We start from the raw sequence: 17,321 nt of genomic DNA, 5'->3' as shown, positions 1-17,321 counted from the left end.
TGTTTTATTTCTAGCTGCAGGGAAGAGCTCTAGCTCAGAGGTAGAGCGCCTGCTTAGCAGGCAGAAGGGCCCAGGTTCAGTCAGCAGCATCTGCAAGAGAACTGCTGCAAAGGCAATTTCTCCTTGTAAACCATGCCCACCTGCCTCACACCTAATGCCATATGAGACATCAGATGTAGGGCAGGTGTCCACGTGGAAAGAAGGGAACAACCAGGACTTAAATTGAGCTCCCAATTGCTCCTTTGCTGGAGCAAGGCGGTCTGAGTGACTGATATATCATTTGCAACGGGGGCGGAGATGCTGGTGGATGGATCATAAGTGGGTTTTTTCCTCTGCATATCGGTGGGCTATCTCTCCACTTCATGTTTGTGGAAAACTAATAAAATACTCGTGCAATGATACAAATTAGATTTATTGTTTCACCAAACAGGTTAATTACAGTGGTAGCAATTGGTCTCTACAGCCACAGCAGGCACTGTAACTCTCCAATGGCACACTCTTCCATTGTCTCTTGAGACAGACGGATGCCAACAAAATAAATAAATAGTTACAATAAATAACTAATGGGCTGTTTGTAAAATGAAATTGACATCAGGAACTATACTGCTTGCTGGGACTCAAAGAACTGATTGTTAACGTAAACATTAAATAAGAAGAACACCAGTAAACAGTCCTGTCTAGACTAGGAATCTCAGCAGCCAGCTGCTCTTCAATTCCCACATCGATGTATCTATAAAGACAGTATTGATTCTTTAAAAAAAGGGTAGCTGTATTGGTATTCCATAAACAGTATGATTACTTATGTCAAGTGGCAGTAAGATATCCAGAGATTCCATCAGAACATCTTTGGGGACATTGGAGACATTTATTTACAATATGGCTTTGGAACAAAGCCCTGATTGGTCGGTCTTCCTCTTCCATTTTTTAAACAAGGCTATTGCATTATTTGAACCAGACTTCTACTTTGTTCAGGTATACGATCTGTTATGCAATCTGGAAGCAACATTTATTTGTTACTGTTTTTTACTTTTCTCCCAAAGTAGACCAGGGTTCCATGCACATAACCCAACAGACCGTCAGAATAAAACTGAAAATAATCATGTAAAAACCCCATAAAGCAGTAAATTCGTGCACATTTCGGTCAGCAGAGTTACTTTAGAGGGCTCTCACCTGTGGCTCCTGTCAGCATGCAACAGCTACCACATCCCAGGAAATGGCATCGACAGGCCAGCCAAACCAGATTAGGGTAGCCCTTGATGAGTTAGGGACTTCCCCTCCATGTGAAAACAGGCTGCAGCAAATTGAGTGGATGAGACCAATAGTGGATCCAGTGGTCAAGAAGGTGGTTTCTGCATGTCCTGTAGGGGGAAACTCTACAGATAAGGAAAACTCTGATCCTAAACTTTGGCTGCCATATCTTTGGGAGAAGAAAAGACAAGGAGTAAACCCTACACAAATCTGGAGTGGAGTCACTAAAATGGTTGGATGGTGCCTTGTAAGCCTCCTTCTGACAACTCCTGCAGCCAGGCTGAGGTCGAATGTATTGTTCTGGCTTCCTTTGGGCCAAGAGGGAGTCTTGTCTGGGCAGCTTGTGCCCGGAGGAGGTTACTTTGGTGCTGTTAACGCAGTGGTTTGGCTTCATTGTCTCTCAAGACAAACAGATGCCAAGTAGTAATAGTAGTTTGAACCAGTGCTTGGACTCTTACATAGGGCTATTCTATGAGTTTTGAAGCTCAAAACTGTAACTCTATCTCTGTCTACAATGGTACATTTCAAAATCACTTGTGCATATGACACACTACTTAGCTGCTATATGTGGTAAAGTATAAAACAATGAGAATGTCTTTGGTAAAGATTTTAACTTGATTTTGACTATAATGAGTAGAGCAGTGGAGTGACCTTGTAATTGTCTTTGTGAGTTATCAAATGGGTTTGTTGGACTGCTTCAGCTTATACACTGTTCAAGGGAGCAAAGAAAACAGGCATTTCAGCACCATGGCTAGCTCTGCAGTGTTTAAAGCAATCAGATGTTGTGAATTATTTCTTGATCAGCACTTGGATTATCATCTAGACTTATTCACATTTCCTCCACCCTTGTAATGGTTCAAGCAGCATATTCCACAGCAGTGCTTTTATGCTTAATGACAACATTTTTTAATGCAACGTGGAATAACACTGCACATGCAGGACAGGTTTCTCTCTCTGATTTAGGCATGGCAATCGCAGCCTGCTGCAAAATGCTACGGTTTAGAAGGCTGCTCCTTGTTCCAGATTCCAGCCACTCCATTCTACTTCGCTCCTAGTTTTCCATTGCCCTCAATAGTTAGTCAACATCCTGTGACTTTCAAGCATGCCAGGCATGTATGGTTCATAAAAGGGCAACGAAAATAATCAAGCAGATAGCTCAACTTCCCTGTGAAGAAAGGTTGCAGCATTCAGGACTTTTTATTTTAGGCAAAAGGTTAGTGAGAGGCAACATAATCAATATTTATTGGCACTTTCACAGGTGCCACATAATACCCGTACCACATCTGTAAGAATTATCATTTAGGGCAGTGGCACTTTGGCATTCCCTGCCTATTGATATCAGGCGGCCGCCTTCACTGTATTCTTTTCAGCTCCTGTTAAGATTTTCTTACACAGACAAGCCTAGCCAGATGTTTAGCATGTTTGTATGAATTTTAATTTCTTTCAGTTTATTCTATTGTGGTTTTAAATTTCCATGTTTAAAATTATGTTTGTAATTTTTTAATGATAATTTTATGGTTTTATCTTTATTGTAAACTGCTTTGAGGTTCTCTACAATCGTTTGAAGACAGGAGTGCCTGGCGTGCTCTGGTCCATGGGGTCACGAAGAGTCGGACATGACTAACGACTAAACAACAACAATCAAGTGGTATACAAATGTTAATAAATATTAATAAATGAATAAGTTTGCAAAATTATGCATGGCAAGGAGAAGTGGTCCTACACATCTTGTTTGCACCCAAATAGAGTGGGTTATACTGTATAACTGCAGTTCACCCAATGCAAAATTCATAAAACCCAAACAGTTTTAATTTAAGGCAAATAACAACCCATTCCTAGGACATACTCCCTGAATAAGCAAACAAAGCAAGGCATTTCAATCCACAGGCACCCATCGTAAGGTCTCTCCAGTATGACAATGCCGCCACTTCTGATGCATGGGATCCAGTGTGCTGTAGTGGTTAAGAGCAGTGGACTCGTAATCTGGGGAACCACGTTCGCTTCCCCGCTCCTCCACATGCAGCTGCTGGGTGACCTTGGGCTAGTCACACTTCTCTGAAGTCTCTCAGCCTCACTCACCTCACAGTGTGTTTGTTGTGGGGGAGGAAGGGAAAGGAGATTGTTAGCCACTTTGAGACTCCTTAAGGGGAGTGAAAGGTGGGATATCAAGTCCAAACTCCTCCTCATCTTCTTTTGAAGTATGTTGGTACATGTGTTTAGGATGGTGCTTCTATATGTATTTATTTGAAAGAAAGTGGCTCTTAATTAAATGATACTCCACTGCAATTCAATTTTCAAAGACCCATGCTTAGGACCATAACCTATATTGGCTCAAATCCAGTTGTGGATTAGAACAGCATTGGTAGTCTTAAATTTGCCCAAAGTTATACCATGACCATTTGAAATTTTAGGGTCATTTAAAAATACCATCTCCCACCCACTCCAAATTGGAGGCATGTAAGGATAACAAGACTCTTGACACACAATCAATGGGGCAGAATCACTTCCTGAGCATCCAGAGTAAAGGTCAAAGAGATGAGCTACCAGTAATCTAGCTCAGAGATGGATTAGTCAAAAATAGTTGCGAGGAGGGACTTTCTAATGAAAGTGTCTTTGTGTTCATGATGCAGCAGACCTAACAGTACACCGATCTTCATAAATAAGGACATAGATCCCAGAGTCATAAATAACAGAAGAATGGTCCAACTGGATTAGGCCAATGGCCCATATGGCATCCTGTTCACACAGTGGCCAACCAGATGTTCATGGGAAACCCACAAGCACAGCAGCACTCTCCCCTGTGGTTTCCAGCAACTGGTATATAGAAGCATATCACCTCTGACTGTGGTGGTAGAACATATTCATTAGGGTTAGTAGCTGTTGACAGCTTTTATGAATTTGTCTATTCTCCAAGTTGCTGGCCACCACTGCCTCTTAAGAGAGAATTCCCCACTTTAACTATGCGTACTTTCTTTTCTCTCCTGAATCTTCAGCTTCATTGGATGTCAGTCAGTTCTAGTGTTATGCAGAGAGATAATTTCCCCCCTTGTGCACTTTCGCTGAGCCATGCATCATTTTATACACTTCCATCATGTCACCTCTTAGCTGTCTTACTTGCACCAGAAAAGAGGAGGAGGGTAAGTTCAAGTTGTTCCATGAGTGCAATGCTTTAGGGAACACTGCACAAGTTCATGCAACTCATAGTTCTTCCCCGACTCCTCTAAAAGACTTCTTTACAAGATCCAAGAGACCTATCCAACATCCTGGGATGTGTATTACAGCTTTGCAATGAGGGAGGGAGAAGTTCTGTTGTGTGCTGAATGACTTCTGCAAGCACGCCGTTATTTAGCTGGATCAAACCATGTCTCTCTACAAGTGTGCATATTTGCACGTGTTACTAAGAATTCATGTAAATTTGTAAGAAATGGAAGCACTGTTCCTTATACTGCCTACTACAATCTAGGTCCAATGAATTGGAATGGTTTGAGGGTTACAGCTAAAGAAAAGAGGCATTGCAGACTCCATTTTTTAAAGAGCTATGCAAATGAGTCACACATCTGTTTTGTTCTTGCACTTTTATTATTTTGTCAGGTATTGGTATAAGCTTTAAGGTCCAAGTATACAGCTTCTCTTGCATTTTTGTAGTAAGCATACATCTTTCCCTTAACAAGTGATGGCATCTGATTCTCAGAAAACTCTCCACGGTCCAAAATTACATGTTCCATTACATGTGCAGAAGAGACTGTCTTACAACAAAATGATAAAATGTACAAAAACGAAACATAAATCGTGCTTGCTGCTTGCAAGTTACTTATCCATGGCACTCTTCCACCATCAAATTTTTTAAAAAAAGGTTTTCGAAAAAAACTAATTGAAATGTGCTTAAATGTCTGTGGAGTAACCTAAACATACGGTTTCTGTATCCGTTAAGCAATGTTCTGAGGTCAACGTAGAACTGGCGAACATAAATTAATAGTTCTCTAATGTAATCTCATGGCTAAACAAACATTCTGTGTAAGTCAGTCCTTTGAAGCAAATTTCAGTCGACCTGAAGAACCACATCCACTGTAAAGGTTTATGGGCAACAGTAAGCCATGTATAAAACATGCAAAAACTGCCTATAAAATTAATAAAACCAAATGGGCAGGGTATTCTATAAAAATATCCACTGCATATTTAAATCAAAACACTTACTCTATTTAAAGTACCTCCTGCCAGATGCCCAGGTTTCCAGTTACTTTGCAACATAAAAAAGGATCGCTCATAGAGCAAATGGTTAACAAAAGATTATTTCAACAACTTCACAAAAACTGAAATCTCAATAAAGATCATACTGTTAACACAAACAATTACAGTTCTATATTACAGAAGTGCTTTATATAAGGGAATATTTTAGAAAAATATAATTGCATGAGGCCTATTCGATCGATCTTCACCCTTACACTTGCCTTTTAAGAAGAGAAGTTTACTGCCACATGTAGTGAGGTCACTTCCAAATTTTAGCCTTATTTTACACACTCACTCCTCATATTCAAAGTTAGTAAAATACCACCAGGCTCCCAATGGAGTACAGAGATTCAAAAATTTGAGGAATTATCCCATGTCTGTAATGTTAAGCTACTACAGGTTGTCGACAAATTGGGCAAGTGGAATTCTCAGAAAGCCAGCGATCAATACAGTGAAAATGGAACTCATGCATACATGGCAACTGCCTTAGCTTGTTTCCTGAAACATATTCATTAATGCAAACACTACAGGTCTTGCTTATTTCACCCTCTTCTGCATCGGGATGCCCATAATTGCGAGTAGAAAGATTGTCAATTTGTTCTTTGGTTAACCCCCTCAAATGGTCACTGGTACTTTCGTCTAATAAAAGGTAAGGTACAAGACGAAGGATGGGAAGTGTTCCACTTTCAACAAAACTGTTTGCATCTTGAAACTGTCTGTTACCTTGAGCTTCATTACTTTGATTGTAGTGTTGGGTCGCATTGGTTTCTCCATGCCATTCTCTGCTACCTTGTTCAGCCGGCCTGCTTCGAAGAGAAGCTTCACTGAACTCACCAATGCTGCTTAGAGGGTGCATGTTAAACAGCTCTGACTGCGTGTCTGCCGAGTGCTGACCACTCCTCTGAGCTTCGGAATCTGACTCGGTGCCCATTAAGGAGCTTAGCTCTCCAAATCCAGTCATAATTTGCCGTAGAATTGATCTAAGAGCCGCCGATGAAGATTCCCCGAGCCCAATTTCAGATATCCTACGAAGGGGTATCCGTATGGTGCTAACATACGTCCGTATGCCCGCATGTTCAGATCGTGAAACGGTCTGACGAAAACCCTCCCTATCGCTTTCGAAACTGACTGCGTTGTCTGCCGTGCCTGCTCTCGAACGAGTTCTAGTAGCAATGCTGTCTTGATCTCTATTTTCCCCAGTACGAATTCTTCTCACCTGAAGGTCTAATGTAATAATAGGATGTCTTCTAGGTGCAGTTGTGGGTCTGGTAGATTCCTCCTCTTCCAATGTTATGCCCAGTGTTGGCACTTGGTCCTCACCTTGCTCAGGAGGCGGCTGGGCTGTTTGCACCTGGCCAGACCTTCTGTGGATTTGCTGTGCATTCATACGTTGCCTTCTTTCCAAATGGGACTGAAACTGACTACTGAACGTTGATCTTAGTCTTAAAACTTCTGGCCTTTGCCTTGCATTCCTCCGAGTTCTAGCTCTCCTTCTGTGAACAGTCACTGACGAGACTCTGTGAATTCTCCTTTGCCTAATAATGTTATGTTCATTGTCATCTAAGACGTTGTTGTGTGCTGCAAGGCCTGCTGAGCTTCTGTTTCTGAGTCTGCCAGGGAATAACTGAGTTGCTACTTCAGCATTTTGTGTCACTGAGCCACTAATGTTGCCAGCCCTTGATGAGGCAACTGCACGACCAACAGTCTCTCTCAATGTCCTGCTCCTTGTTCGGCTGGCTATGGGACTCTCTTCTATCAGAGACCTGTTCTCTACCTGCCTTCCATTGGGATCACCAAGAAGGTAGCCGTTCAATTCTTCCCCAGGAGCGTCAACACTGTTATGTTCATGATTTATATTTATTTCAAGACTAAACCGAAATTCCCCGCTACTCGGGTTTGCTCGGCTTACAGCCCTCCAAGTCTGGTTCCCACTCTGTCCACTATGGCTGGAATTTCCTGTACGGTGGAATGTGCTCAGCCACTCTAGCAGCGAGCTGTTTGTTGAATTTCCCCCAACAGTTTCTGCATCTGTAAGTAGTTTTTTTTAAAAAAAGAAAGAAGACATTTTTCATGACTCGCTTCACTTAGACAAAGCAGCTCACTGCAATTGTCACGTGACACCTGGAATACATGACAGTCAGTCATATGATCATCTATCACCTATCACATACAGAGCTCTCATTCTGCTTCCCTTACAAATGCTATGAAATCTAAAAGCCAACCACCCAGTACAGAGGTCGACTATGTTTGAAGAGTTATATTCTTTGCTTCTTAAAGATGTCAATCAAAAGCCTAATCTGATGCACTAGTCTCCCCACAACTTCTCGTGTATCTAAGAGCTATGTACAACCTCTATATCTACCCTTCATGTAAAAAAAAACTGTCTCCCATCCCGAATCTATAGTCCCCACTCAATTATTTTCTGCTTCTGCTAGCTTAGAAATTTGAGGCATACATAATTATCTTTCATAGCTTTGATGCTACAATTTAGACCCAGCAAAGAAGCCACATAATTTATACCTAGCTGTTTGTGTGTGCGGGCACCTGTATACACAACTGTGCACATGTCAGTCATATTGTGTACTATTTGGACACGTGATCTCAGTAACGTGCAAATGAGCACTTTTAGAAATTCCAAATAAGCAGAATTCTTTTAAAGTTTTATGTTAGTGGGATTTCACCTACTAGTTTCTAGGTTCAAAACCCTGAGGAGCATAACTGAATATAGTAGGTGAAATTGAGTGGGGTGGGAATCATATGTGCAAGCCATGCCTTGACAAAAACAGGGAAGTCCAAGTTGTCCTGGTGGCATCTGGTACAAATAAATGTACAAGTTACAAGTGGGGAAGCCATTAAAATTGATAGGAGAGGAGAGTAGTATCTGGAGTTAGCAGCCCACAGCAGAGGAAGAAAGGAAATTGCTTCTCTATTCTCTCCTCACCCATCTCTCTCTGTCCTCCTCATTGCTAGGGTCCAGAGTGCTCTTTCCTGCCTACCAGAACAGCCAAAAATAAGAAAGCAAGGTGAGAAAGCACCAAATACAGGAAAGGTTTTCAGGTGCAAAGAAGAATGTTGTGAGTCCAGCCTGTTTCAATTTGAATCCTTCTTCAGGGGCACTCTTAAGAACAACCAATTTTGGTCTTATTATCAGAATTATTTTACGACCAAGTTGGGTGTAAAGGCTGAAACTGGTTGTGCCTAAAACAAGGTATACTAACTCTGCGCGTTCTAGTTTCATTTAATACTGCAGGTGGAAAGTGTTTTCATATAATGACAGCAAAAGGCCACAGATTACATCTTGAATAAGTAGCCAAAAATATTTGCACTACTCAGCAGAAGTATAGCGCCTTTGTGCCTTTCACTTCTCAGCAATCAATCCTTTCACAGGATTAAACAACATCTTGATACAAAAAGCAGAGATAGCTTTACTCGCCATAAGTCTGATTTCCTGCAGGTCTCTTTCCTTGTCCTTATATTAAACACTGCCCTTACCTTCCTGCAAAGGTATATATGCAGCCACAGAGCACAGACTCTCTTGCCTAGAAATCCTGCTCTAGTTTTCCTTAACTCCCATGCAGCAGCTGTGCACAATGAAAATACTACCCTTTCTCCAGCTGTTTACCTTCCTTTCCTTAGACAAGGTCATTGCAATAGTGTTTGTTGGCTGCTGATTTTAACAAATACTAATTTTGCTAAGCTATCTAAAGAGCCTGCACCTGCCAGAAGTTAATCAAGAGATTACTATATTAAAATAACAGCTTACCTCCGACAGTACCTCCTTCCCAGTCTCTATTTTCTCTGTCAGAATGTGATGCCAAATGCTCCTTTGCACCTAGCAAACGTTGCTGCAGCTCATTTGCTGTTATTTCTCCTGAAACAGATAGCAATATGACCAGTTTATTTATTGGTTCAGATACTGGTTGAAGACCTAGAAGCAAACAGAGCATAGGAGTTAACCTGGCATGACCAGACTACAAAAGCAGAATTATAAGCATGCACTAGACACAAGGTTCTGCTTTTTGACAATGCAGTTTTGATACAGCAATCCAAAACACTGGCTGGGAGTAACATCCAAAGCCCTGCCACTTGTGCTGGCCAGAGCAGATGGTGGCAGTGGTGGTTTTCTAAACAGTATTGCTGCTATAGTTTCAGGCTGACACAGTAAAGGGACCCTGATTAGGCCCTTCTTTAGGAAGTGGTCTGGCTTTGGATTCAGCAGATCCATTGCTGGCCCTTCTCTGCCACTATAATGTATGTTTTTGGGGCCTTTACAATGGTTTTCACAGGCAGCAGTATGCACTCCACCACACTTTCAGCAATTGGGCTGGGGGGTTTGGCTGCAGTGGTGACCCCATGCACCAATAAAGCCCAGTAGTGGGACACCTCTTCCTCTAAACCCATTTAACAGCGCATATCAGGGGTTTGGATTGCTGTGCCTAGCACTGACCAAAATGTAATGATTCTAGAATCAAGTTTAAGAAACTGAAATCTAATAATTTGTGTTTCCTCTGTTTTGCATGAACCTAGACTTCATTGCGAGCTAAAAGATGAAAGAACAAAGACCTACCGTATTTTTCCCTCTATAACACGCAGATTTTTTTCTCCTAAAAAGGAAGGGGAAATGTCTGTGCGTGTTACTGAGCGAATGTGTGGTCCCTGGAGCCAAATGGCGCGAGTGGAGGCAAAAAAAATCAGGCAAAAATCAAATCGCGCGTCTCGGAGAAGGAAAACCTGAAAAGAGGAAGCGGCTGCTTTCCTGCATTCTGCCTCAGGGTCTTACTGCCCACCCTCCTCTGTTTCGTTGCTGTGTTTGCTCAAACGGAACAAAGAGCAGGGAAAGCCCCTCCCCTCCAGGCAAGCAGAGGGGAAAGCAGAGTGTCGTCTCTGTGCTCCAGTGCTGCTGAAAACATGCAGGAGGGAGAGAGAGAGAGAGGGAGAGAGAGGGAGAGAGAGAGAGAGAGAGAGAGAGAGAGAGAGAGAGCGAGCGAGCTGGCTGGCTTGGGTAGGTAGGTGAGGGAAAACTTTTGCCTTCCTTTCCTCCCTCCCGTTATACCCCTCTCCTGCATTCTTAGCCAGCTGCTTCTCTGCACACCCCTCTCGTGCTCCTTGTCCATTCTGTGTTTTTCCTTCCCTCCCTACTTAAAATGTGGTTAAAAAGCATGGATCCACATGGATCCTCAGGATCTTTGCATTGGGTCACCCCAAATTCACCATCAGATCACATAGCATGTCCATGGCTACAGCCTGCCCCCCAAAAATCACGCACCCACTGTTGCCTGGGGCTGCAATGGTGCAAAAACGTGGTTACAAAACATGGATCCACAGGGATTCTCAGGATTTTTGCATTGGGTCACCCCAAATTCACCATCAGATCACATGTCTGTGGCCACAGCATGAAGCACAAAAATGATACATCCACTGTTTCATTCAGAATGTTTTTTCCCTTGTTTTCCTCCTCTAAAAACGATGTGCGTGTTATGGTCAGGTGCGTGTTATAGAGCGAAAAATACGGTAACTTGCAATGTACATTTTAAAAAAGAATTTCTATGTTTTCAAAGCACATGAGGAACAAATTCTACCCATAATTATGTTTATCTACCCATTGCTTCATACCAAGTTTATTATACAGTTTCAAAATGGTGGATTAAAAAAGCTGTATTCAATTTGTACTATGTTAACAGTAAAGCTGTATTAAATGTAAGAATTCTATTAGATTTTGAGTACCGAAGTCAAGTCTCACCTGGAGTCCCCAGAAGGTTGTGGTCTCTCATTAACCTGTAGTCTTCATCACTGAGCTCGTTAATAAACTGGTAATAGGCTTCCTCTCTATTAAGGCGTTCCTGTTGCCACTGTCGCTCATCTTCACCACTGTGGCTTTGAGATGTGGTCTGCCCACCATCTTCCCCTGAGTAAGAACTAGAGCAGTCCATTCTGGGAACACCAGACTGTTGTAAAATGGAAAGAAAAATAGAGGAATTTATCTGGGCTGTATGTTCCAAAATTGTTGGTGTGTTTGATTCGGCTCTTATATATGTACTCAATATCATATACCATTATTTACTGTAGTCAGTTCCTGGCTGCTAGGATGGCTGAGGTTGCAATTCAATGCACATTAAGTGTGGAGTCAGTTCTACTGAACACAATGTAACTTACTTCCAAATAGAAAAGTATTGGATCAGCTTGTAAGTTTGGGTTTAAATCTTACTCCAATGTATTTATCTTGTCAGGTTACTACTTCAAGTATCCAAGAGGTTACAGCCACTATGCAACAAGTATTTATGGTACAAATTATGCAGGAAATGGCAGGAAAGAGCATTAAGTTGATCTGGGTCTCTGTCGCTAAATATAACATGCAATAGAGTAAATTTAAGCATGCTTCAAATGGAGGCTGGCTAACATACGGTTCTCCAGTGACTGACTTACCTCTTCCAAGTGCCCTTTCGTGCAGATTGGTACCATACATAAACACATACGTACTTTTAAGAACTGTGAAAATCCTACACTAAGCAGTGGCCATCACTTACTCTCAACTACCTAAATAACTGCCCAGAGACAGCAGTTCATTAGCGTGTTAGGAGTAGAGTAGAGCTGATTACAATGATAGGAGCAAAGCAATATCCTTTATCACAGAGCATATGTTTTGAATGCAGAAGGTCCCAGATTCAATCTGCAGCATCTCCTAGGGAGGACTGGAAGTGACCCCTGTCTGAAATCCTGGAGACCTTCCATCAGTCAGTGTAGACAACACTGAAGTAGATGCCCCAATGATCTGCCTCAGCATTATGGCAGCTTACCTTTTACTTACTTATGATGGTTAACACTCAGGCATCTAACAGCAAAAAAAAAAAAAAAAGTACTAGGGATTTGAATGAAGAATCAACAGTAAGAGTGAAAGCAAAGTTCTCACATTAAATATTTCCTTTTCCCTCAACCCTGCTAGGAGGTGGAGGTGATACAGATCTCTAGCAAGGTGTGATGTTGAGAATCTTATCAGATAATTCCAGTCTTCATTTTTTTCCAGTGCTCTTTGAACAGGCAGGGTGAATGTTACGCAAATCCTGTATGAGAAGGTAAAAGAAACGTATAGAACAATCTATGGTAACAAGCAAAAATCATTGGCTCAGAATTTAATAAATAACCCATCAACTTTCCAACCCCTCCACAGCTGCTTCCCTCTCATAGTGTCTATAGGTCCACTGTCTCTGAAGTCCACTGACTTTAACTGGACAGAGAAACATTCATCAATGGAACATTATCCAGCAAGAAAGTGCAATGAAAGCATTTGTAATTCTTAAATTTCTGCAAGTCTCGCAATAGTTAAAGGCAAAGAACCCATCATGGGGGGGGATATAAGCTGGAGGTTCGTCATCTGTAAGGTACAGCACAGCTTTTAAAGGACCTTTCAAACACCTATATCCATGAACATGGATATCCTTTTTAAACAATTCCTCATTTACTCCAACTTTGCTACCCCTTTCCTGCATAATATCCTTTATGGATTATGCCCAGCGATGCTGGGCCGTATGTAACCACCGTCCTTCAACCCACCATGGCAAGCCAAACTCGACAGGGTAATGGCATTTAGACTATTGCACAAAACACGCTCCCACCCCGGCATGGTGGATCTCGGGGCACCTTTCAGACATTTACGGCAGCATAAATTTGAGCTGCTAAGGTGCCACAAAGCTTTTGAATTAAAGCCAGTTCCTCTCCCTCCCCAACACATCTTTGCCAAGCCTCCCTGGAGCTTTGGCCGGAGGCGCTGAGCTCCGTCCCCCGCCCCGGCCACATTTAAGAGCCCTGGGCGGGGGGGGGGGCGACTCCCAGCCAGCTACCTGCTGGAAAGACGCTCCGGGGTCCGCCCCGGTTCCCGAGCAGCACCCACCGGAGCCCGTTAGGCCGGGGCCCGGGCTAGGGTATAACGGCCGGTTGCTGGGAGACCAGGGTAAGCCTAGGCAGCGGCGCCCACACAAACCCCTTTTCGCCCCCAGCAGCTATGAGGAAAGTATCCTCCCACAGATTGCTCCCCGTAATAAAAACGCGCCACCGCCCGCCCCGCCTTTCCTCGGCAGCGGCTACCAGCAACAAACCGACAACCCGGCCAAGTGCAAGGCACCGAGGTGCACCGGCAACAGCGGGCCGCCGGCTGCTGGTGCCTCGGCTCACAGTTCCGCCAAGAAACGCGCAGGCGCAGGATCACGCCTCTCCCCGCCCACTCCATGCAGCGCGAGAGCGCATCCCATGGGAAACGAGCTGGCGCAGGCGGCTGCCCCATCCCCGAGTGGCTTCTCCGGGGCGCAGGAAAGCTGCGTGGCCGGCAGTGCCGTCCGAGTACGTCAGGAAGAGCGACCAAAGGGGAAAGCGGGTCGGGTGAGCAAGTTCTGGGGGTCCGAGCGACACAGGAGGGCGTGTTGGGACCGACCACTGGGGACTCTGGGGCCAACGAGCTGCTGAGGCCTCTCTCTGGGCGGGGCGCAGCAGCAAGGGCAACTGAAGCATAGGCTGCTACAGGGCACGATCGTATCCAGCGCTTAACCCAAATAGAGAGCGTCGAGTGTAAAGAAGAGATAGTCAGTGTGTTGCCCTCCAGATGTTGCTGGACTTCCAACTCCCAACATCTCCAGCCAGTCAGGGATACTGCGGGATTTAGTCCAAACGCATCTGGAAGGCACCCGGTTTCTCAGCACAGAGTAATCCACAGGAGTGGCTGCAGGTGTGGCAGGAGTGGTTATATGCAAGTTGTGCCAGCTCCAGAGAGGAGCTGTTGCCTTTCTGTCTCTCTCTTGGGAAGTACAGCAGACAGCATTGGGTCTACACATAGAAAGCTGCCAGTCAGAATACACAGTACTAAAGTAGACTCAGTATAAAGTATCTTTCCACACTCCCAAGACAAGCTCCTTAGGAAAAAAAATATGCATTCGCTACCATCCCCAATAGGTAGGCCTGGAAACTTTTGAGATGAAAAAGATGAGATGTGCTGATAAATATTTGATGGTTTTCTGCTTTTTAATGGAACTCCAAAATCTGCCATGAAATGGCCTGCCTCACTGCACCCATTATACAGTGGGCTTATATATAACCAAAGTTAAAGAGAATTTGCAGCAAAACTGATGTAAAGGATTCACACACTTTGCTACCACAAAATGCATCTGCGGGATTTTGTGTGTGTGTGTGCATTATGCCTTCCAGGTCACATACAGTCAGTCACATGTGCACACTGATAATTTTTCATCATTCCTGATGACAGATACAAAATGAAAGCCATAGTAACCTATTTACCCCAGCAATCTGCCTATGAACAGTATAGAATTAGAAAGCTGCCTGCTAGACAAGAGGAATTCACATGTCTAGCATGTGCACATATATAGTGCACATATATAGGTGTTCTATGGGAGACTATGGGGACAGTGGAGGGAAATTCACTCTTTATAGTGGATGAACATAGAAATTCACTGAAACACATTCACCTGTCCTTCAAACTGATGTCAATAACTGTGGGTGGTATCCAACTAACATGTTCCATCAGTGCAAGAAAATTTGCTTGTGTAACAGAACTTTCCCTCTTCTCCCTATGTGCCCCACAAATATGTTGTGGGGGTTTCCATAACCCTCTGGAGCAAATTTGGGAATGGTGCTAGACATGTGATTAGGGCGGGGGAGTTCTGCTGCACAAACAGAAATGCTTGTGTTGATGGAATGAGTTAGTTGGATGATGCCCCATGGATTTAGGCCTAAGGAAGCTCCTAGTTCTCACTTTCTTCCAACTGATGTCAACCTCTGAACAGCAACACTATGCAGACCTATGTAATGTATAGGACCAATTGAACTCAGTGGGACTAACTTTTCAATAAAAATGCAAAGAAATAGATTGTGAGACTCTTCCTGGTTCACATCTTCCTGGTCTTGGGCAGTGAATTCCAGTAATAGTCATTTTATAGAATTATGCATAGTCTCCTGCCTCACAGTTTGTTTCCACAAACCAAAAAAAAAAAAAATCTTACTTGGGCATCAACATTTTAATTCCACAATCATATATTCTCGAATGTAATCCATTATGCTGCTTTAGTCTAAGCAATTGTCCCCTCCACTTCACAATCTATTACTATTCTTTCATCAAACTCAATTTGCTCTGCAACCAGCTTTCACAAAGCCATTACTGTAACTTCTCTTCAAAACAATCAAAACAATTCCCTCTCCCCCAAACTCATACAGTAATAGATCATGTGAAACAGTATTAGGACATTAGAAGAGAATGCATAGTTGAAACCATTTTGGGCATACAGTTGTTTTATTCTCTCAGGTTCACATTAGATTAATTACTAGAAACTTAGTCTGCAGAAAAATAAAACTGGTTGCTCTCCCTCTCCACTTCACAAAACCAACCTTTGCTTGGAAAATTCATACAAATAGGCTAAAGAGGGCAGCAGATTTCAAATAATGGTGAATTTGCTGCAGTGATATGTTAAAATGATACAAATTTAATCTGAGCACTATTCCAATCTACTAAAATAATAAAGGACAATGACTCAATTGTAGGCTGTTGAAATGATATGCTTACTGAAAAGCCCTGTAACACTTTTCTAAATGCAAGAATCAATTATGAAAAGATCTATATTGAATTATTGTGTACAGTAAATTCATTTTATGGTGTGAACTGTTCTGCGTGGCAGAAGTGCCATTTTGATGGGTGGGGGACAATATTCACTACAAGGTTCAAGGCCTTCTACTTAGCTACATTCAGCTGCAGACTGAGAAGAGGGTCTGAAGCTCAGTGGAGCAGCATAGATTTTCATGCAAAAGATCTCACTTTCCACCCGACTTTTAGGGGAAGACTGCATACATGCAGTCTTGCTATAACGCTTGCTTTCTCGTGCAAAGTAGGTCGGCAATGGCCTTAAACTGTCTCTGGGTGGAGCTAGAAGTCCACCATTACTATCCTGTCCACGTTTAGGGGGGATAATAAAGCTCTGCCTCCGTCAACGCCAAGGGTGGGCCTTCCAGCTGTTAGGGGGACCCAACTCCCATCAGCCTCAGGGATGAAGAGAGTTGGGTCACGGGTTCGCCACAACCGGCTCTGCGCCGCCCCAGAGCAGCCCTGGGAGGGTCAGGGCTTTGCTGCCTTTCCCCACTCCACACATTACGTCTTCCGGTTTAAAAACACTATCATTTCAACAACAAGAAGCAACCCCGGGACATAATAACGCTATGAAATAAAGGCTGTCAGGTCAACCTTGGAAAATGTTGCTGCACCTGCTGGTGTAGTCTCATATGTGCTGCATTTAGTAGTTCTCCTTCAAGGCATCTCCTTTTTGCCGCCCGTCCGCACTCCAGAGCCAACTCCACCCTTTCCTTCCTTCTTCCCCAAAACGCGTTTCCTTGGAGATGGCGCATCAATCGCGAACCCCGAGGACTTAAATTCCTATCACGCGCCAAGCCCATATCCGGTGACCCGCCTGACTACAACCCCCAGCATGCAACGCTGCATCCACCGCCGTCAAACCCCGGGTTCCAAGCACGACCCGAAGACTCTAATTCCCATCACGCGCCAAGCCCACATCCGGGGACCCTCTGACTACAACTCCCGACATGCCCGTTTATCGCGCAGGCCGCCTTATGGGGGCGACCCACTTGGGTCTCTATTCGCTACACCTGCCCAAGCCTTTCGGCTGGTGGCCGCCGAGGCGCGGTGCATGCTGGGGGAAGGGAACTGAGGTGAGGAGACGTGCGAAGAGGGGGCGTGGCCTGAGAGCCGGTTGGATTCCACGTGGTGCGCTTTCTAGTACCGAGAGAGATACCAAAGGAAAGGGGCGGAGAACGTTGGGGAGGGGGGGGGAGAGCAGAGCGCG

At 43.8% G+C, this 17,321-nt stretch overlaps 1 protein-coding gene and 1 long non-coding RNA gene across 5 annotated transcripts in view; one reads left to right on the top strand and one right to left on the bottom strand.

Moving 5' to 3' along the window:
* LOC310843884 overlaps window positions 1-17,321 on the top strand; it is a 190,898-nt gene that overhangs the window by 56,421 nt on the left and 117,156 nt on the right. The window lies entirely within an intron of this gene.
* On the bottom strand, window positions 4,809-17,218 carry RNF6 (ring finger protein 6). Of its 4 annotated transcripts, none has more exons than XM_083736514.1 (5): window positions 16,726-17,218; window positions 12,383-12,533; window positions 11,216-11,420; window positions 9,239-9,346; window positions 4,809-7,503 (listed from the first exon to the last, which is right to left on the bottom strand). In XM_083736514.1, the coding sequence occupies exons 3-5, from the start codon at window positions 11,403-11,405 to the stop codon at window positions 5,861-5,863; spliced, it is 1,941 nt and encodes a 646-aa protein (XP_083592640.1). In that variant the 5' UTR covers window positions 11,406-11,420; window positions 12,383-12,533; window positions 16,726-17,218; the 3' UTR covers window positions 4,809-5,860. The 4 variants fall into 4 exon arrangements, with proteins under 4 accessions (XP_083592640.1, XP_083592639.1, XP_083592641.1 ...); XM_083736513.1 differs by having other exon boundaries at window positions 16,706-17,082; XM_083736515.1 differs by lacking the exon at window positions 16,726-17,218 and adding an exon at window positions 13,555-13,671.

The sequence above is a fragment of the Podarcis gaigeae genome (assembly GCF_964106915.1).
Source record: "Podarcis gaigeae genome assembly, chromosome: 4".
NCBI lineage: Eukaryota > Metazoa > Chordata > Lepidosauria > Squamata > Lacertidae > Podarcis > Podarcis gaigeae.
This window is presented reverse-complemented; position numbering and strand designations above follow the sequence as displayed.

Coding starts and splice junctions, on each gene's coding strand:
- RNF6 (XM_083736513.1), bottom strand. CDS start 16,914: ATGGGCTTGGCGCGTGATAGGAATTTAAGTCCTCGGGGTTCGCGATTG. Junction 11,421..12,382: donor GGGAAAAGGAAATATTTAAT/GTGAGAACTTTG, acceptor ATTTTACAACAG/TCTGGTGTTCCCAGAATGGA. Junction 9,347..11,215: donor CAACCTTCTGGGGACTCCAG/GTGAGACTTGAC, acceptor TATCTGTTTCAG/GAGAAATAACAGCAAATGAG.